Source organism: Ornithorhynchus anatinus, chromosome 5, assembly GCF_004115215.2.
Source record: "Ornithorhynchus anatinus isolate Pmale09 chromosome 5, mOrnAna1.pri.v4, whole genome shotgun sequence".
In the NCBI taxonomy this organism is placed as follows: Eukaryota; Metazoa; Chordata; class Mammalia; order Monotremata; family Ornithorhynchidae; genus Ornithorhynchus; species Ornithorhynchus anatinus.
In genome coordinates this window covers 78,738,392-78,759,946 of record NC_041732.1, presented here as the reverse complement: position 1 = coordinate 78,759,946, position 21,555 = coordinate 78,738,392, and the positions used below count along the sequence as shown (strand labels likewise).

General features: G+C 46.8%; 1 protein-coding gene across 6 annotated transcripts in view; it reads left to right on the top strand.

The window, feature by feature from the left end:
- The window catches only part of USP48 (ubiquitin specific peptidase 48), a 96,211-nt gene that overhangs the window by 25,309 nt on the left and 49,347 nt on the right, over positions 1–21,555 (top strand). For 3 of the 6 annotated variants that reach the window (XM_029064940.2, XM_029064942.2, XM_029064937.2), the window contains exons 5-11: positions 603–727; positions 1,738–1,846; positions 3,586–3,719; positions 4,016–4,098; positions 6,517–6,696; positions 8,585–8,713; positions 16,122–16,271. In XM_029064940.2, the coding sequence (XP_028920773.1) occupies positions 603–727; positions 1,738–1,846; positions 3,586–3,719; positions 4,016–4,098; positions 6,517–6,696; positions 8,585–8,713; positions 16,122–16,271 (910 nt within the window). The remainder of the gene's footprint in view (positions 1–602; positions 728–1,737; positions 1,847–3,585; positions 3,720–4,015; positions 4,099–6,516; positions 6,697–8,584; positions 8,714–16,121; positions 16,272–21,555) is intronic. The other 3 variants (XM_029064941.2, XM_029064939.2, XM_029064938.2) reach the window with 2 other exon arrangements.

Here is a 21,555-nt window from a genome sequence, read left to right as displayed (position 1 = left end):
GGGAAATGGCGAAGTGTAAGGATATATAGAAGTAAAGTCGAGTTGAGGGTAAGGTGAATATTGAGTGCTTAGGGGTTGGGGTGAATATTGAGTGCTTAGGGGTTGGGGTGAATATCAACTGCTTAGGTGCCATATAAATGTTTAGGCGACTCACAAGTGAGGGCGAGAAAGGAAATTGAGGGCTCAGTTAGGGAAGGCCTCTTGGAGGAGATGTAAATTGAGGAGGGCTTTGAAGGTGGGGAAAGTGGTGGTCTGCCAGAGGAGAAGCGGGAGGAAGCTCCAGGCCAGGGGGAGCACGTGGGCAAGGGGATCGGTGGTGAGATAGGCAAGATCGAGGTGCAGTGAATACTTGGGTGTTAGAGGAGCGAAGTGTGCCAAGCGGTGCCGTGGTAGGAAATCAGCGAAGTGAGGTAGAAGGGGAAGAGCTGGTCGAGACCCTCAAAGCCGACGCCTTGGAGTTTCTGTTTAATGCAAGTCTTATTCAAAATGAGAGCTTCGGGTTATTTGTCGTGGCGATTTCAATGTAAATTCACTCAAAGAGAGCCAAACGCTTTTTGGGGAGGGGGTCTCGCATTTCTCTAAGCAAACATGTTTGTGTTTAGGATGCCCAAGAATTTTCCAAGCTCTTTATGTCTCTGTTGGAGGATACTCTGTCTAAACAAAAGAATCCAGATGTCCGGAACATAGTCCAGCAGCAGTTCTGTGGCGAGTATGCATATGTCACCGTGTAAGTGTTGGGTTTTTTAAAATTCATTTGGTTTTGGATGCCGACTGAGAATTTTCTCTCTCCTAAAGTCTTGCAGGCTCCTTTTGAGAAGGCTGTTGAGATGGAATAGAGGTGCTTGCGTTGATTCTATACCAACTCCACAGTTTTTCTTCATACTTCGCAGTGACCAATCAATCAAAATTATTTGAGTGGTTACTGTGCTCAGAACACTGTACTAGGCGACTGGGAGAGTACAATGGAATTAGTAGAACTGATCCCTGCTCTTAAGGAGCGCAAAGTTTCACGGAGGAAAGAAACATTTTTAGGAACCATGCAATAAGTCAATTATTTAACTCTTTGATCAGTGAGTGTTTATTAAGTGTTTATTAAGTGTTTATTAAGCACTAAATGTGTTCACAGCCCTGCATCGAGTACTGGGAAGACTATAGTACAACAGAGTCGGTAGACATGTTCCCTGTCCCTAAGGAGTTTATAGTCTAGAGGGGGAGACAGATATTAATATAAAAGTTACAGGTACGTACAAAGAGTCTGTGGGGCTGAGGGTGAGGTGAATATCAGGTGCTTAAAGGGCATAGAGGTAAGGGCCTAGACCATGCAGGAAAAAAAGAGGAAGTAGGGGAAAAGAAGAGTTCATCGGAGAAGGCCTCTTGGAGGTTCACTTTACAAGTGAACCTCTTTAAGTGACTTTTCTCTCCCTCCTAGGACTATCAAGAGGGCACAATTTAGAAATTACCATGCAGAACCTTTAAAAATATTGCATTTGGAAACCCTTCTGGGATTAATATGTGACTGTTAGGCTGGTGGAATCATCACAGAAGGACTGGTTAGCTTGCTTGTTTGTCTTCTCAGCCGAACCCTACATTTTCGCATGTCTCTATTAAGCTTGGGCTGTTCCTCCCTCTCCTCAGTTTGTTACAAATGGAGCCATGATAGTTCAGGTACCTTGCTCTCTGATTTCAGTTTGCTCTCTTTCTCTCTCTCTCATCTCTCTCTTTTTTTTAACTAAACAGCTGTAACCAGTGTGGGCGAGAGTCTAAACTTGTATCAAAATTCTACGAACTGGAGTTAAATATCCAAGGACACAAACAGTTAACAGACTGCATCACTGAATTTCTTAAGGTATCGCGAGTCCCACAAGCTACTTAACGTTTCTTGCCTACCAGCAGGCGTAGTGCCTTTCTGAAAAGCGGGTTTAGTTAAGCTCCTGTTAACCCAGCCTCTCTGAAGTAGGCAAGGGCAGATATCTCTATCTGCATTTTACAGGTAAGAAAAGTGACACCCAGAAATGCCAAATGACTTGCCAGACTCGAACCTGACGCGCAGCTGAGGGCTCAGTGCAGCACACGGATTTTTAGAAATCTCGTTTGCGCTGCATGTAATCCTGTAAACGGAAGACCTTGTTAATGGTTGCCGAGGTAAAATGACTCCCTCATCATTTTTATATGTATATCTCTAATCAGAACGACCTGTTTAAGACATGTCCTGAGGTGGCTGCCCTTTCCTTCCACTCTTGCCTAAGTGTATATCAAACCAGGCTAGAGAACGGTGCTTTACCTGTTGGATTGTCCTTTCTTTTTTTGTCTTGTTATGAAATTCAAGTGCTTACTTTGTGCCAGGCACTGTGCTGAGTGCTGGGGTAGAAGCAAGTTAGTCAAGTTGGACACAGTCCCACGTGGGGCTAAGAGTCTTAATCCCCACTTTCCAGATGAGAGAACTGAGGCACTGAGAAATGATTCGCCCAAGGTCACACAGCAAAGTGGCAGAGCCAGAATTAGAACCCAGGTCCTCCCGGCCCCCGGGCGCGTGCTGTATCCACTAGGCCACAGATGTGACCACCAGGCTCTACTTCCCCATTCACGCCAAAGCCGTCCCACATACGCCGACGTGCTCACAGCTTGCCGAGAGAAGCATTCTATCTGTCGGTCCCTGTTGTTCATGAGAACAGAGCTTCTGCTCAAAAGGAGCCACTTGTCTCCCGAGAGCTGTGGGCCGAGGCTGGTGTCATCTCCCACCCCTGCACCACCCCCAAACCCCCCCAGATGAGCTAGAACATTGCGGAGACTGAAACTGCCCTTTAGTGCATCTTTCAAGCTTTCAGTCACCTTTCTTTTGGTTGCCCATGTCAACTCAGCACTTAGAACAGTGCTTGTGACATAGCAAGCGCTTAACAAATACCAAAAAAACCCCAAACAACTCACAGTTCAGCTGCAGTTTGAAGGTGACAGTCATTCATTCTTGTCACATTTCACAGCTAAAGTACTCTCTCAGCCTTTCTGGTCTCCCTGCCTCCCCCGTCCTCTCCCCACGTCAGCCCTTACTGCACGCTGCTGCTTACTGTGTGCCGAGCATCGCACTAAGCGCCTGTGAGAGTACACTATAACAGAGTTTGTAGGCAAGTTCTCTGCCCTCAACAAATGTATGGTCTAGAGGGACAGTTGTAATGAATCAGTTACTTGTGAAAGAAATGCTTCACTAACAGGAGACCATATTTTTGTACCATGGCTTTAAAGTACTTTTGAAAATTGTACAGCATTAGTCACATCCTTATTACTGCTCTGTCTATAAAGTGTTTAATTGCTTCTAGTTTCCCTAATGATGTAACCGTGACTTTGTAACACAGTTTTACATCTCCTTAATTTCCTATTCCTGCCCTTTGCTTATAAAGAGCTTTACAACTGTGCAGGGACTTTTTTTAAAATCGTTCCTAGAAAGTCATTGAGGAGTAGCTCGGATGAAATCCGTCATTCAAAATAAAATTCTGTTAAATGCAGCTAAGACCCGGGCTTTCTTTGATTTAACTTTGAAATAGAAGCCAGTGACCCTGTTTTGTCCGTCTTGTGTTTTCATCTCCTGGTCAGGAAGAAAAATTAGAAGGAGACAATCGATATTTTTGTGAAAATTGCCAAAGCAAACAAAATGCAACAAGGAAGATTCGATTACTCAGTCTTCCTTGCACTCTTAACTTGCAGCTCATGCGGTTTGTGTTTGATAGGTAAGTGAAAACATATATTTATAAATTGTTACAATGTGCAAAACTTCCCCGATGACATTTTAAATTAAATACCTTGAGGGGGGTGGGGTGGGAGGAATGTAGTGAAGGCCAATATTTAGATTCCTCATGTTGTGCCCGAATATTCATAATGATTAACTATGAAGCACAAAAGCTGTTGGGATTCTAAAATTGTCCTGGTGACTAAAACTGTGAATCTGAAAGTGTCACTGTGACATGGCTGAATATTCTGAATGTTTAGATGTAAATTGAAAATATATCCTTTTCTTCTTGGATAGACAAACTGGACATAAGAAAAAGCTAAATACTTACATTGGCTTCTCAGAACTGCTGGATATGGAGCCTTATATGGAACATAAAGGTAAATGCCAAATGTATAGTAGTAATTAAGTTGGACAATAACGCAGACCCATAGATGCTTAGAAGACAGGTCCCAGGTGAAAGAAGAAGTTTGCGATGGTAGATCTTTCCATGAAGATGCATGCAAGGAGGACAACAGGGTGACCAAGCATCCTTTGGGACCACCACTGTCAGAGACCATATATCGGGCTGACCTGCCCACGGGTCCAACTCCTAAAGGCTCTCCCTCCTTCTCTTGCCGGCCCATGAATCCCTAGACCCGGAATCAGCCGCTCTCATTGAGCCGTTTAACTTTGCAGCCTTGTAAGAGCCATTCACTTTTCCCTCCTAAAATTCTTCCTTGGGGAAAATGGGGTTCAAACGTCTTGGCCATCTGCAGTATGAACCTGAGAAGATTCATTTTGGTGGGGCAGCTAGTAGAAAACATTGCATAAAAGCTTGTAGAATGGCATCACAATGTCACCGTAATCAAGAGAAATGAGCAGCTAAAGCGTCATTATGACTACTCAACAGAATTCAAAGCTGCAGCCAAGATCGTGGCGTAGTGAGTAGAGCACGTGTCTGGAGTCAGAAGGCCATGTGTTATAATCCTGGCTCTGCCCCTTGACTGTTGTTTGGCCTTTGGCAAGTAACTTCACTTCTCTGTGCCTCAGAGATTAAGACTGAGCCCCTTGTGGGATGGGGACTGTGCCCAACCAGATTTGCTTGTATCCACCCCAGTGCTTAGTACAGTGCCTGGCACATATTAAGTGCTTAACAAATACCCCAATTATTAATATTATTATTTGAAGAGTTAAGTCATAGTATAGGCGTGTCCCTCAAAAGCACTGGGGTTTTGTATCTGTATCGGGGGTGGGGGGGTTATATTGGGATGGGGTACGTTTTCTCTTAGATTTCCATGCAGTTAGTGGGGTTTTTTTTCCAGTACCTGCCTCGATGGGCTAGCCAGACCCTACAGGCAAGTAAAAATGACTGCAGATCTCTCACTTCTCCCCATTCTCGTGCCCTATCCCTGTCTCCATTGTTCCAAGCCTCTCTCCCTGCCTCCTCCTCCTTCCATCCTTCTCTTTGCACGAGGCTTTGCTTTGCTTCTTTCAGAACTGTAATCATCACAAAAACTATTGCCTTGAGAGCGGCCACTGTTACAATGCCCCACTCCTTTTTTTTTTCCTTTCCAATCCCTGATTTTTTTTTAAATGTTATTTGTTAGATGGTTACAATGTGTCAGGTTCTGTACTAACCACTGGGATGTATGCAAGATAATCCAGTTGGACACAGTTCCTGTCGCCCAGTCCTCGATAACGGGCAGAGGAAGCGAGAGGAGGAGAGTGAGGTGACGAAGCTGTGGCCAACACCCCCCCCTCGCCTCCCCCGTAGGACTGGCTGATGCTTCCATCCTTTCCGGTACCCCCTCTCCCCTTTCCCTTGACCGAGGCCTAAGTGTGGGAATGATGGTCAGAGTGGGATGAGCTGCGTTTGCTGATGACATCACTAGGATTAGTTTAAGGAAAGAAGGAAAAAATGATGAGGCACGGAGGAGAGAGCGGAATGGGACCAAGATCGAGGGAACATGGAGGGAATTGGCCGGCCTGTAGTAATAATAATTATGATGTTCGAAAAGCGCTCCCTGGGTTTCAAGCACTATTCTAATCTCTGGGGTCGATACAAGGTCGTTAGGTCCCACGTGAGACTCACAGCCTATGTAGGAGGGGCAGCTGGTATTGAATCCCCATTTCGCGGATGAGGGAACTAAGCTACAAAGAGGTGAAGCATCTCGCCCAAGGACACACAAAACAGACAAGTGGCGGAGCTGGGATTAGAACCCTGAAACAGCCCTGAGATCCTCCTGGCCCTCTGGGGACCCTGTAACCCGGATTAGAAGCAGCATCCCTAATGGATAGAGTGTGGACCGGGGAGTCAGAAGGTCATGGGTTCTAATCCCCACTCCTCCAGCTGTCTGCTTTGTGACCGTGGGCAGGTCACTTTGCTTCTCTGTGTCTGTTAGGTCAACTATAAAATGGGGATCGAGATTGTGAACTCCATGTGGGGCAGGGACTGGATCTAACCTCATTAATTATATCTACCCCAGTGCTTAGAACAGTGCTTGGCACATAGTAAGCGCTTAACAAATACCATAATTATTATTATTATTATTGGCACCCCCAAGTTGACCCAAGCTGCCTCAAACCAAACCCGGGTCTGAAGTGACCCCAGGAATAAGAATGGCTGTTAAACCCATGGTGCCGGGCGGCTCAATCTGCCGGTCCGGCATTCGTTTTCCTGGGGGCCAACTAAGGTGGATGGCTTCTAGGCGACACTTCAGAGAAGTTGGCCAGAACCCCGTCTTTCCGTAAAAATGAATCCAATTGGGTGGGTTGTGCTAATTAACTTGCTGCCTGTTGTTTGTGAAATGTTTTAGCAGGTGGCCACGTTTATGAACTCAGCGCGGTGCTCATCCACCGAGGAGTAAGCGCGTACTCGGGCCACTACATCGCTCACGTGAAAGACCCCCAGACCAGCGAATGGTACAAGTTTAACGACGAAGACATAGAAAAGATGGAGGGGAAGAAATTGCAACTAGGGATTGAGGAAGATCTAGGTAAAACCTTTAAGTTGTGAGTGCCCTTTTTAAAATACACTTTCTTTTCCTCCCCACCAAAATGGTTCCTAATCACAGCCGCTTTATAAGACGACGGGCAACTAGACGGTTACATCTCTTAAGCAAGACCAAGTCCCACAACTGTGGTTTTATCACCAGCAGATGCTGTTTTTGAAGCGTCTTCAACTTCTGAACCAGGAGCAGATTGCTTTAAGTGGAGTCTTCTGTTCGTTTAAATCAATCAGTCAGTAGTATTTGAGTGCTTACTGTGTGCAGAGCCTTGTACCATGGACATAAACTGAACAGGCAAGGTCCATATGCGTGGTTTAGAGAGGTGTCACAATGAGAATTGACTTAAGTGCTTAGTATCTTACTCTGCATACAGTAAGTGCTCAATAAATACCATTGATTGCTTTCCTGTTGTCAGATTTAGGGAAACAAGTGGCTTTTCGTGTTAAGTTCGAATTCTAACAATCACTGTTCTAAGCGCTTTGGAGAGTATAGAAAATTAGTTGGTAGACATGTTCCCTGTTTGCAAGGAGCTTTCAGTTGACAGGGGGCAATTTACCCCAAGCATCACACAAAATCTATTACAAATTTTATGGGCAATAAAGAGTTCTTTGGGACTCAGAATTGGGGGAGGGTTCCAAATAAGAATTGTGTTTTTGGGCACTCTTAAATGATGACTATGTTTTTAGTAAAATATCATAGCTTCTAAGCTTTTCCTTAACTTCCTTCATCTCGGTGTCCAAATTAAGAGCGAGGTCTTCTTTCGCCCCAGGCAAAACTCCACTTCAGTCATTCCAGAAAGGGAGATTTCAGAAAACCAAGCCCAGTTGTCCAAAAAAGGATTTCTTGGCGGCAACCCAAATCACTCGTCCTGTGGCTTAAACCCAGTGGAGACAGAAAGTTATAAAGTGTTTCGCTGGCATTCTCTATGGAATGCTTTTTTCCCCTTTTTTTGGTATAACTCATCTTTGCCTGTAATGGCTGCCATTATGAACTCAGTATCACCTTTCTCCCTGTTGCTGATTTGGCTAGCCAACATTTTATTTTATTAAGCTCTTACTATGTGCCAGGCACTGTACTAAGTGCTGGGGTAGATACTAGATAATCAGGTCCCTGTTTCACATAGGGCTCACAGGTTTAATCCCCATTTTACAGATGAAGGAAATGAGTCACAAAAAAGTGAAGTGACTTGCTCAAGGTCAGGCAGCAGACAAGGGGCAGAGCTGGGATTAGAACCCATGTCCGTCTGACTCCCAGACCTGTGCTCTATCCACTAGGCCATGCTGCTTTCTGCTGCCAGCCTGGACTCTGCTAGATACTGGCTGATGGCAAAGGAAGGACAGTTTTTGTTGACGGGGTACTTTAAATGTACATACACTTTGAAATGTCGAAGGGTCTTTGTGTCTTCACTGCTCAGTGGAAATCAGCTTTTTTGGTTCCTGATAAGCCTTTCTCACGTCAGGTATCGGTTACCACCAGCAAACATTTGATCCCTAGAAATCACCGGGATCCTCTCTGAGTCAGTCATAAATAACACTTCTTTAAAGTGTCCTCTTAAACACTCTTAGCCTTTAGTTGACTTCAGTGATGTGTACCATTTGCTGCACTGATTCCAACCGATTCTTTGGAGCCCCACAAAGAAGAGCCACTCATTTCAAAATGTTTCATATGTATTTATTAAAAAAAGGTGGTTGTAGGTTTGTAAACAGCTAGCATCGGGGAAATGAAGTAAATCTGCATGTTTAGGATTGCGTGGGCTACCTGTTATATGAGGGAGTGGATTAAGAAATATCGTTCCGAGTGAAAAAGTCACAAACAGACGTTCCACCGTAACTGGGTTTTTTTTTAATTGGTTTTTTTTTTGGCTTCTGTACCTCAGCAGAGCCTTCTAAATCACAGACTCGTAAGCCGAAATGTGGGAAAGGAACTCACTGCTCGCGAAATGCATACATGTTGGTGTATAGACTACAAACCCAAGAAAAGCCCAATATGGCGGTTCAAGTGCCAGGTAAGCAAAACTGGTGAAATTGCCATCATGGAGGGAAAACTTAAGAATGTTCCCTCCAAGGACTTTAGAAAAGGGTGGTTGGAAACTAGGTGCTTCCTCGCTTGTGACCTGAGTAGGCTTTTGGGGAAGAGATACTTCGGAAAACTTAGGGGAACCAGCCAACCTTAATTCATAGCAAATTCTGCGAGGCAATAGAATTCTGGGCCCATTCTATGGGAACATCTGGACCTCATTTGACCAAATTGCTTTAAAAACTAGGCTGCGATTCATGGGGTGTTCCAGTTTTAAAAATGGAAAAATCCTCCTTTACGAAGATCGTTTTTAAAACTTTTGGAAATTTAGCGAGGGATCCAAAACCTTTAAAGCACAACTCTCAATCAGTAGTATTTCTTGTGTTTCTCTTCCCACTAGTATTTCATGGGAGAATTTTAGGATGACTACAGTTTTCAAATCTAAATACATCTCTCCAGAATGTACAGGAAGCCCCGACACCTAATAACATATATGTGCATGTGCAGAATAAACGTAACGATATTATGAAATAAATGCTCAGGCAACATCGGGAAAGGAAGCCTGAGTGCCTAAATTTACTGAAAGTTTCAAAAAGGATAGTTTTTAATTTGGTAATTACACTGACCACATTTATGGAGGTTGTTTGCTCTGTCCAAACCACTCCCCTCCCCAGTCATCAGCATCAGTGGTGTTTATTGAGCAATTACTCTCTGCAGAACACAATACTGAGTGCTTGAGAGAGTACAATATATCGGAGTTGGGAGACAAGTTCCCTGCCCATAACAAGTCTATAGGCTGGAGGACGACACTAGAAGGAAAAGGGGGAAATGTTTGTCAGAGGTAGTTTTTTGTCTTCCTCACTTTGGTTGAGGGCATTGTGGATGGTTTGGGGAAAATTCATTTCACCACGGTCATGAGTTTAAGATTGTTCTGTGGAAAAAATGTCATGAGCTTAAACAAAGTAAAAGCAGAAGGGAAATAGGTTGGAAGACTTTAAAAAAAATTCTTAATATTTGTTAAGAATATTTGTTATGTGTCAAGCACTTTTATAAGCACTGTGGTAGATACGAGTTACTCAGGTTGGACACAGTCCCTGTCCCACATGGGTCTCACGGTCTTATTCAGGACTTGCTGGGTGTCACTTATTCTATGTTTCTTTTTGGGGAACCTTCCTAAGAAGGGGAGGTAGGGAAAGAGAGGGGTTGGCCTAGCCAAGGAAGTGGGCAGTAGCTGCCATAGATGAGGTTTAGAGGAACATCTTAAGAAGGTAAGGAGCGACGTGCCCAGTGAGGACATTGGCACTTAAAGCGGGGCAGTGATGCCCTTGTGCACATAGCGTCGCGCTCCAATTCCAAGATGACGCCGGTGCCAGGCAGATTGTATCCTTGGGGGTCATCACCCTGGGAATGAGATTCTCTATCACTGTGTCTGTGTAAGTACCTTCGGGCCCCTGTGCCACTTGGGGTGATCTTGCCTCACGCACCAGTAGTTAAAGTGGGGAGAGACATGTCTTGCTGCCAGCGGGACATGCTCGGAAATTGTTTCTCCGAATAAGCGGCCAAGGTTTGAACTGAGTCAACCCCACGGTCTCGCCTCATCCCCTTACTCTCAGTGGCACACTCTGCGAGCCGGTTGGTGGGGAGAGCCGCGGCTGCCCGTGGTCACAGAACCGAGTCTTTCTGAGGCCTCTCTGACTGTGACGCTCTGAGTGGCTTAGTAAGACGGGGAGTCGACTTCCTTGCAAAAGCAAGAAATGAGAAAAGTGCAGCACCCCCCCCAAAAAAATGTGCCATTGCCACTTGCTAAACTAGATAAACTAGAACGGGAAAGTGGCAGGAGCAAATACAGGCAAATCAATCAATCGTTAGTGTACCCTCTCTGTACTGTAAGCTCATTTTAGGCAGGGAATGTGTCTCCCAACTCTGTTAATTTTGCTCTCTCCCAAGCGCGTAGTAAGGTGTTCTGCACATAATAAGCTCTCAGTAAATGCCAGTGATTATTGAGGGCTTTCAGTGCGCAGAACACTGTACCAAGAGTTGGAGACACATTCCATACCCACAAGGAGCTTAGAGTGTAGGCAAGGGAACATCATAGCTTCACCAGGCAGTCACTTGGGCATCTGATTCATCCCCATATACTGTCTGAACATAAAGCTACTCATGACAACTGCCAGTCGGTCCAGGGAGGAAAGTGCTCTACAAAACAAGGTACCTCCGGCCCTCATCCCCAGGAGGCACCCTGCTGCGTCACGCTGCGTGGTCCCACCCAGTGCCAGAAGCCTGACTCCCCAGCTTGCTAGCCCAGGGATTCCCAGTGAACCCCTCTTTTCTTGGTAGTGACCGTTGTCCCTGGCCTCCAGCGCCCCGTTCCTGAGTGTCATTTGTAGAGAGTGAAGCGGTGGGATGGAAGAAGCTGAAGACCAGAGTCTGGCCCCTTCAGCATGCCAGTCAGGAGCAGGGGAGCCCCTCTTCCCTAGAAATCGCCCTTTCTGAACCAGGCCAGTGCTGCCAGGACTGGGATTTCCTGGGGACCTTCACCCCTAAATCCTGGGCAAAATAGCCCCCGGTGTCACATAGAGACTGGACTTTTTGTCATGTCCCCGGGTCCTAATGATTTCCAGTTCTTCCCTTCCAGGGACGTGCAGGACTGGGATTCCTTTCCTAATAAGTCCCCGTCCTGCCGCCCTTTGGCTGTCACCACAACCACCGCTACCTAATGGGTGCTCCCCTGAAGTCAAGGGGATCATTTGGTGCCTAACTGGTATTAAGCACTGGTATGGTTTGTGTCAAGCACTCTTGTAAGCTCTGGGGTAGATACAAATTAATCAAGTTGGATGTCGTCTCTGTCCTATGTGGGACTCACAGTCCAAGAAGGAAGTAGATCAGGTATTGGATCCTCATTTTATTCATTCATTCATTCAATAGTATTTATTGAGCGCTTACTATGTGCAGAGCACTGTACTAAGCACTTGGGATGAACAAGTCGGCAACAGATAGAGACAGTCCCTGCCGTTTGACGGGCTTACGGTCTAATCGGGGGAGACGGACAGACAAGAACAGTGGCAATAAATAGAGTCAAGGGGAAGAACATCTCGTAAAAACAATGGCAACTAAATAGAATCAAGGTGATGTACAATTCATTAACAAAATAAATAGGGTAACGAAAATATATACAGTTGAGCGGACGAGTACAGTGCCGTGGGGATGGGAAGGGAGAGGTGGAGGAGCAGAGGGAAAAGGGGAAAAAGAGGGTTAAGCTGCGGAGAGGTAAAGGGGGGATGGCAGAGGGAATAGAGGGAGAAGAGGAGCTCAGTCTGGGAAGGCCTCTTGGAGGAGGTGAGTTTTAAGTAGGGTTTTGAAGAGGGAAAGAGAACCAGTTTGGCGGAGGTGAGGAGGGAGGGCGTTCCAGGACCGCGGGAGGACGTGACCCGGGGGTCGACGACGGGATAGGCGAGACCGAGGGACGGTGAGGAGGTGGGCGGCAGAGGAGCGGAGCGTGCGGGGTGGGCGGTAGAAAGAGAGAAGGGAGGAGAGGTAGGAAGGGGCAAGGTGATGGAGAGCCTTGAAGCCTAGAGTGAGGAGTTTTTGTTTGGAGCGGAGGTTGATAGGCAACCACTGGAGTTGTTTAAGAAGGGGAGTGACACGCCCAGATCGTTTCTGCGGGAAGATGAGCCGGGCAGCGAAGTGAAGAATAGACCGGAGCGGGGCGAGAGAGGAGGAAGGGAGGTCAGAGAGAAGGCTGACACAGTAGTCTAGCCGGGTTATAACAAGAGCCCGTAACAGTAAGGTAGCCGTCTGGGTGGAGAGGAAAGGGCGGATCTTGGCGATATCGTAGAGGTGAAACCGGCAGGTCTCAGTAACGGATAGTATGTGTGGGGTGAACGAGAGAGACGAATCAAAGATGACACCGAGATCGCGGGCCCAAGAGACGGGAAGGATGGTCGTGCCATCCACGGTGATAGAGAAGTCTGAGAGAGGACCGGGTTTGGGAGGGAAGATGAGGAGCTCAGTCTTGCTCATGTTGAGTTTTAGGTGGCGGGCCGACATCCAGGTGGAGACGTCCCGGAGGCAGGAGGAGATGCGAGCCCGAAGGGAGGGGGAGAGGACAGGGGCGGAGATGTAGATCTGCGTTTCATCTGCGTAGAGATGGTAGTCAAAGCCGTGAGAGCGAATGAGTTCACCGAGGGAGTGAGTGTAAATGGAGAACGGAAGAGGGCCGAGAACTGACCCTTGAGGAACTCCAACAGTTAAAGGATGGGAGGGGGAGGAGGCTCCAGCGAAGGAGACCGAGAATGACCGGCCAGAGAGGTAAGAGGAGAACCGGGAGAGGACAGAGTCCGTGAAGCCAAGGTGAGATAAGGTATGGAGGAGGAGGGGATGGTCGACAGTGTCAAAGGCAGCAGAGAGGTCAAGGAGGATCAGAATGGAGTAGGAGCCATTGGATTTGGCAAGAAGGAGGTCACGGGTGACCTCAGAGAGAGCAGTCTTGGTAGAGTGGAGGGGACGGAAGCCAGATCGGAGGGGGTCTAGGAGAGAATGGGAGTTAAGGAATTCTAAGCATCGATTGTAGACGACTCATTCTAGGATTTTGGAAAGGAAGGGTAGTAGGGAGATAGGGCGATAACTGGAGGGGGAAGTGGGGTCAAGAGCGGGTTTTTTTAGGATGGGGGAGACGTGGGCATGTTTGAAGTCAGCGGGGAAGGAGCCATTGGAGATTGAGTGGTTAAAAATAGAAGTTAAGGAAGGTAGGAGGGCAGGGGCGATGGTTTCAATAAGGTGAGAGGGAATGGGGTCCGAGGCGCAGGTGGAGGGGGTGGCACTTGCGAGGAGGGAGGAGATCTTCTCTGAGGATACTGCAGGGAAGGATGGGAAAGTAGGGGAGGGGGTTGTTGGGGGGGAGGGGAGAGGCGGAGGGGTGACTTTGGGGAGCTCAGACCTGATCGTGTTGATTTTCGTGAGGAAATAGGTGGCCAGATCATTGGGGGTGAGAGATGGGGGAGGGGGAGGAACAGGGGGCCTAAGGAGAGAGTTAAAGGCCCGGAACAATCGGCGGGGGTGACGGGCATGGGGGTCGATGAGGGAGGAGAAGAAGCTTTCCCTGGCGGAGGAGAGGGCAGAGTTAAGACAGGAAAGGATAAATTTGAAGTGTGTGAGGTCGGCTCGGTGCTTGGACTTTCGCCAGCAGCGCTCGGCAGCTCGAGCATAGGAGCGTAGGAGGCGGACGGAGGAGGTGATCCGGGGCTGTGGGTTAGTGGAGCGGGAGCGGCGGAGGGAAAGGGGGGCGAGAGAGTCGAGATGAGTAGAGAGGGTGGAGTTGAGAGCGGAGACCCGATCGTCGAGAGTGGGAAGAGAGGACAGGGCGGCAAGGTGAGGAGAGATGCTATTGGAGAGACGGATGGGATCGAGAGAGCGGAGGTCTCTGTGGGGCAGTAGCGAAGATTTGCAGGGGGAGGGAGTGTGAGAGATGAGGCAGGTGAGAAGGTTATGGTCAGAGAGAGGGATTTCAGAGTCGGTGAGGGAGGAGATAGTGCAGCGGTAGGAGATGACGAGATCGAGGGTGTGACCGAGTCGGTGAATGGGCGCGGTACGGTGGAGGAGGAGGTCGGCAGAGTCGAGGAGGGATAGCAGGCGGGCGGCAGAGGAGTCGTCGGGTACATCCATATGGATGTTGAAGTCTCCAAGGATCAGAGTGGGCAGAGAGAAGGAGAGAGAGGAGGAAACTGAGGCGCTGAGAAGTGAAGTGACGTGCCCAAGGTGACACATCAGGGAGGTGGCAGAGCCAGAAATAGAACCCAGGTCCTCTGCCTCCTAGGCCCATGTTCTTTCCACTAGGCCACTCTTTGTCTTAAGGTGGCAGATCTATTCAGTTGTATTTTTTGAGCACTTGCTGTGTGCAGAGCACTGTACTAAGCACTACAATATAACAAGAAAGAGACACACATTCCCTTCCCACACAAGCTTACAGTCGCGGGGCGGGGGACGCATCTAGCCAGTCACCTCCTTCCCTCGACCTTCCAGGGAAACAAACGCATCTCCCTGCACCAGGACCCTCTCTGGCCTGTACAGCAAACAGACACAAAGGTTAGGGAAATGAGGGCGTATATAATACAAGATATACAAACATTAGATGTGCCTTACTCAGACCCCAAATCAAAAAGAATCCCAGTCCGAGCCACCTCTCCGTTTCGGGAACCCGTTTCCCCCTTTCCCCGGGATCCCGCAGGTGTCCAGGTGAACCGATTCTCCTGGTCCTTACCCCTCTTCCCTCAGGTTGTCCCCAGATCCAGTTCCACCCTCTGTGGAAACTTCTCTTAAGAATCCCTGGAGGCCAGGGTAGAGCTGCTGGTGACCCTCAACGGTCATGTCTCCCCTCTCAGAGTGGGAACCTACTTTTCTGGGGTCCTAACCTCTAGGCCCCGAACCTCCTGGCATCACAGCTCAGATCTTCTTCTGCATCCTTTGCCCTTGTAGGGGCCTAGCCAAAACCTTCTCAGGCCCCAAATGGCTGAGGGGCTTCTCTCCCAACTCACTAATAATGGGGGTACTTAAGCGCTTACTCTGTGCAAAGCACTGTTCTAAGTGCAGGGGGGATACAAGGTGATCAGGTTGTCTCACGTGAGGTTCACAGTTTTAACCACCATTTTACAGATGAGGTAACTGAGGCCCAGAGAAGTCAAGTGACTTGCCCAAGGTCACACAGCAGACGTGGTAAAATGGGGATTAAGACCGTGAGCTCCATGTGGGACGAGGGACTGTGTCCAACCCGGTTATGTAGCATCTCCCCCAGCGTGAAGTGCAGTGCCTATCGAACACCACAAGTATTCTGACAAATTCTAGTGACTAGTCATCCCTCATGTTCCCGGACCACAGAGATGAGCACGTAACCCCAGGCACCGAGAAGCGACGATAGACAACTGTAGGCCACTTACAGGAGGTTGGAAGAAAAGGGAAACGTGCACAATAATGTGACAGGCAGTTATGAGAGACTGTCACCGCCCCGCTTTTGAGCAACTAGTCAGGGTGTTTGTTTCCCTCGTGGGGTTGGCGGGAAATCCTTGGCCCACTACCATGTCTGTCTGACAGAAAGACTTTGTGACCCAGTGGTCAGGACAGCTGCCGCAGCACCCCAAAGTAGCTGTAGGACACAGTCCAGCTCCTTCTCATCGTCTTATTGACAATCTCCCTGCAGTCGGCACAGCCGCTCTCTAACTCTCTTCCAGCCACCGAAGGCATTAATTGCCAAGAAGAAAATGAAGACCGCCGGTGTTGTGATCTTGAATTTATGTGGCTCCCCTCTTTGAAAGAACTTTAAAGTATTCAGTAAGACTTTTTTCCCTTGGGTGTTTGAGCGAGAATCAAATTCTTTCTTTTTCCCCCCTCTCCTCCCCCCCTCGTAGCTTTCCTCCAGGAGCTGGTGGAACGTGATAATTGTAAGTTTGAAGAGTGGTGTATTGAAATGGCGGAAATGCGCAAACAGAGTGTGGATAAAGGCAAAGCCAAACATGAAGAGGTGAAGGAGCTCTACCAAAGGTTACCTGCCGGAGCTGGTCTGTAAGATGTTCTGGTAGTGCACTGTAGTAATTCATTGTTATTTTTAAGATCAGAAATTCTGAGTCTAAACTAACATTTTTCCTCCTGTGATTCCTGATTACAATCCGCTGTCTTCTGCGAGCTCAGAAAAGGCAGACGATCACGTTCGACCGCTGGTATTTCCTGAAGAATATCATTCTCTGCCTACCAAAAGTCATACTTAGCATACCGTAGGTGAACTGCAGGTGAAACCTTGATGTGATCAGTTCCTCCTTTACTGAGCTTCATTATGGTCAGAGGAAACAAAAGCACCATTGTGAAGGATAGCTAGGGGGTTCGTTTTGGAGCTGACTAAATATTCATGCCAAGGAGTATCTCTCTGACATTTTGTGGATTCTTGCTTTGAAGACTTCACCTGTTCTCGAGGCTCTGAGCATTTTAGTTCTTCCTTTTGCTGATAATTGGTATTTTTATGCTGCCTGCTTCTTTGAAGGGCTAAAAAAAAATCATATTTGGGGAACATTTTGCCTTTCACATTGGATAGAAGCATTGTTTTTTGCCTTTCACTCTAACGATACCTGTATGACACCAGGTAGAAATGTAGTGGGAACGATGTGTTCTAATTAATGTCGTGGCTCTTGATAGCGGACTTCTCCAAAGATCCGATCATGTTTTGTTTGAATAGTGAGATTTTTAAAATTACCCCAGTTTATAGCAGTGATTGGAAGTTTTGGTTTGAATGAATTTCTAGAACTAACTGTGTCTCTGGATGGGCAATCGAACAACAACAACAACAAAAAAAACGGTTATTGGTCAAGACAACTGGTGTTTCTAAGATCCAAGGATGACTAAGAAAGCTGAGCCAAATCTTTCAGTTGTCCCAGTAGCTGAATGAGTCAAATAGAACTAATCCAGTTAAGTAGTGATCGTAGAAGAAATTTTAAGCCTGATATTTTGATAGCAATAATTATGGTATTTGTTAAATGCTTACTATGTGCCAAGCACAATACTAAGCGCTGGGATAGATATAAGATAACCAGGACCCACGTGGGGCTGGCAGTATAGGAGCGAGAAAGGGATTGAGTCTCCATTTTGCAGATGAGGGAACTGAAGCACAGAAAAGTTAAGTGACTCGCCCAGGGCAGGCCCTCTGACTCCCAGGCCCTTATGCTCTTTCCACTGGGTCACACCACTTCTACCTGTATTTTACCTTAAAAATCCAGAATTTTCTGTGGTTACCTGGATAGCACCCCCCTCACCCCCCACCCCCCAGTTCTGTAGTCTAAAAAGATACACAATGTGATATGATTTGCCCCAAATTCTAAAAGGCATTACAGCTTGTAGTTATTCTCAATTTTCCATCATTTAGCTCCCCAGATCTGAAGTTGTCTGCGGCTAGTTTCTCTGTGTCTTTGGTCTCTGAAATGGCCTTTGATATCAACAGCAAAAAAGACAGAGCCTGTCCCTTTGAAGGTCATCTGGGGCCTCCAATGACCTCCTTATAGCCCGCCAGGTTCAGTAGCCTCTCTCTTGTCCTAATCCTCCTTGACCCCTCAGTTGCCTTCGACCCTGTGGACCACTCCTCCCTTGAAACATCCGTAGACCTCGGGTTCGGTGACAGACTACTAACCTGGGTCTCACTGACCGCCCCTTCTTTTATTTGCCGACTCCTTTTCCTCCTGGCGTTCCGTAACAGGGCTCTGTTCTCTTTCTCTTCTTACTCTATACACCCTGTTCCTCTGGGAGCTCATTCCCATCACCTGGCTACAGCTTCCATTGTTATATGGATGACTCTCTCTTTGCCCTGAGCTCTCATTTAACCTACAACCCCTTGCATCCATCTTCTTGCCTCTAAGACATCTCTAACTGAACACATAAAATAGAACTAATCATCTCCCCCCCACACCACACACCCCTAAACCCACTCTTCCCCTTCCTTCTCCCAACTTTCCAACCCTCATCTTCAGGGTCCCACAGAGGCCACAACTTCCTTGTTTTCCCAGACTTCTCCCTGTCTTTCCCTCCTCACGTTCAATCTACTGCCAAATGCCTACATGGCATCTTCCAAATTCACCCCAACTGTTACCAGCTCCGATCTGAGCACTTGTCATGCCCCTGCTAGGTGATTGTCACTGATCTCCCTGCCTCCAGCCTCTCCATGACCTCCCTTCCCCTTCCCTTCCCAACCCCATCTATACTACACTGTACTGTACTACACACTGCCGGTCAGAGCATCTTGAAGCATAGCTCGGCATACGTCTCTCCCCTGCTCAGAAATCCGTCTGCTTCCGTTTCCCTCCTCAAGCTTCCCGTGACCAGCTTCAAGGCCGTCTTCACCCAGTACTCCCCAACTCGCACTGTTTGTTCTTCCCAAAGTAACCTTCTCACTCCACTCCGCTCTCCTCGGTCACGCCGTTCCCCTGGCCTGGGATTCCACCCTCCTAATCCACCGGGCCACATTTTTTCCCGTGTTCATAGCCATCCTAAAACCCCACCGCTTCCAGCAAGGCTTCTTCGATTAATTACCAACTTCCAGAGTTCTATCAACCCAACAACCACCTCGAGCATTTAAGTGTTTATAATGCGGTCAGAGTTTTCTGTCTGTAAATATAATCAACTGTACATTCATTTATTCTCATTTCGGTTTCTATGATGATGTTCGTCTCCCCCGCTAGACCCTTGTGTCAGGGAATGTTTCATGATTCTTTCATACTTTGCCAACTGCTTCATAATACTACTAATAACAGTTATGGTACTTGGTAAGCACTTTTGTATGCCAAACACTGTGTTAAGGGGGTAGATACAAGTTAATCAGGTTGAACGTAGTCCCTATCCTCCATGGGGTTCACAGTCGAGGCAGAAGGGACTGGATTTAATCCCCATTTTACAGATGAGGCAGCTGAGTCAACAGAGAAGTTACGTGACATGACCAGCGTCACACAGCAGACACGTGTCAGAGCTGGAATTACAGCCCAAGTCACCCGACTCCCAGCCCTGTGCTTTTTCCACTAGGTAACTCGGCTTCTCAGCCCATTACAACCGGGGGTGGTTTTTATGACTACATTCCCAATATAAATGTCACGTACGTTTAAGTAGGCTGTACTTAAAGATTTCCGAAAAGAAACTGCAATATTGTTCCCCGCTCAATCAGTGACTTGCATTTAGTTTGGAGGAGTTAATCTCTCCTTTGATATTTTCTGATATAAAAAAAAAATATCTATTTAAAGAACAGTTAAATGCTTGGATAAAATGTGTAGGCATTAAGTGAATGTACACGGCTAAATGTTTGTCTGTGAATTATTTACCATATGGAATCATCTGCCGGGTTAAATGATTCATAACATGGTTTATCTGAACATTTGTAAAACGCTAGAATGGAACTCTCTAAACTTACCTCTTTTGGCAAACAATCTGATGAGAAGAATGAGAAATTTGCCTATTTCTTTGACCTTGTTTAGTGCATTGTAAATTTCCAGGGCACTTTCATGTAATCTTATGTTTGTCCTCACAGCATCCCTGTAAAAGGAGGGCGAGACAGATTTTATCCTTCACATTTTACAGATGAGGAAATATGTGGGGAGAGGCTGGGCACATGCCCAAGCTCAGAACCGGACCTAAAACCCAGGTTCTTTGACTCCCAGCCATGTGCTCTTTTCACTAGACCACCCACGCTCTCCTTCCAGCTAGAAATATAATTAACATAGTTTTACAATGACAAAGCTACTGATTAGCCAGAGATTTAGTAGTCAGATTTTACTTTAGCTCCCCTAAATGCAATTTCAGTTGGGAGCATCATTTTTTAAAACTACTCTGTCCCTGGTTCATAGGTGCTCCTGAAAACCAAAGCACCTGACCTTTTAATTAAACTTTGAAGCAGCCTGGTCTAGTAAAAGAGCATGGGGTTGGGAGTCACCGGACCTGGGTTCTAATCCTGGCCCTGCCACTTGACTGCTGGATGACCTTGGGCAAGTCACTTAATGTCTCTGTGCCTCAGTTTCCATATCCGCATAATGGGGATTAAGACTGTGAGCCCTTTGTAGAGCAAGGAATTGTGTCCAACCTGATTAACTTGTATCTACTTAGTAGAATCTTTGGCATGTAGTAAGTTCTTAAAAAACACCATTTTTTTAAAGTGTCCTTTAATAACCTCTCCCAAGAAAACTTTTTTCAAATGCCTTTGAGACATGACTCAATGCGATCATTGCAGCCTGCCTGTCTTATTGGAGCAAATTTGCCTTTTTTAAAAAATCTAAGTGTTAGCATAAAAACCCAAATATCTTGGAATAAAAGTAGCAAATCATTTATATAAATATTTTTAAAGCTTGCGTTCCGGAATTTTGCATAAGACTTGAGTTGTATTAAAAATTTTTTTATCGGTATTCATTATGTGCTTGCCATGTGTCAAGTACTGTTTTGGGCATAGTCTCTGTCCTGCTTGGGGCTCACAGTTAAAGTAGGAGGGAGAACGGGTATTGAATTCCCATTTTACAGTTGAGAAAACTGAGGCTCAGAGAAGTTACGTGACTTGCCCAAGGTCACACCAGCAAGCAGTAGGCAGAGCCAAGTTTCCATGGAGATTGGGACTAATACGAGAATCCAAGTCAAACGCAATTGAAGTTGCCCTCGAGGACCTGCCCGTGTCAGGCACACTCTGCTGTGATGCAGAAATAGATCTCATGATCGAGGAAAAGATCTCCCCGTTCCCTAACTAAATAAATGCTAACTGACTGCAGCCCCAGAAGCGTTTATTTGAAGCTTGTTGAGTGCAGAGCAGTGTATTTAAACACCAGGGAACATACAGTAGAAGCCAAAACACTTTCTTCCTCAAAGAATGGACAATTTACCGCTGGGAAAGAATTTTAAGTCCTTGCAAAGACGCGATTTTGAGAGGAGAAGCAGGTGTGTAAGGGGTCATAATTGAGGAATTGAACCAGTCCATCAATCAGTGGTATTTTTTGAGCACTGTACTGAGTGTTTGGGAGAGTACGGTACAGCAGAGTTAGCAGACACGTCCCCTACCCACAACGAGCTAAGAGTTTGCTGGGGATGCCGGCAGGGGACAGAAAAAGGAAACTCATAAACAATCGCTGGCCATTCTGTTATCTGACTCTGTTGACCCGGATACTCTACAACAGAAAAAGTTACAGAAGTATGTTTACTCTGCTCTGGGCGACTCCAGACATGGCTTCCGCCTTTGAGAGCTCATCTCGTTTGTTGTGGGCAAATTTTTATTTTAGTTTTTGTGGTATTTGAGCACTTGCTTTGTGTCAGACACTGTGCTAAGCACTGGGCTAAAACAAG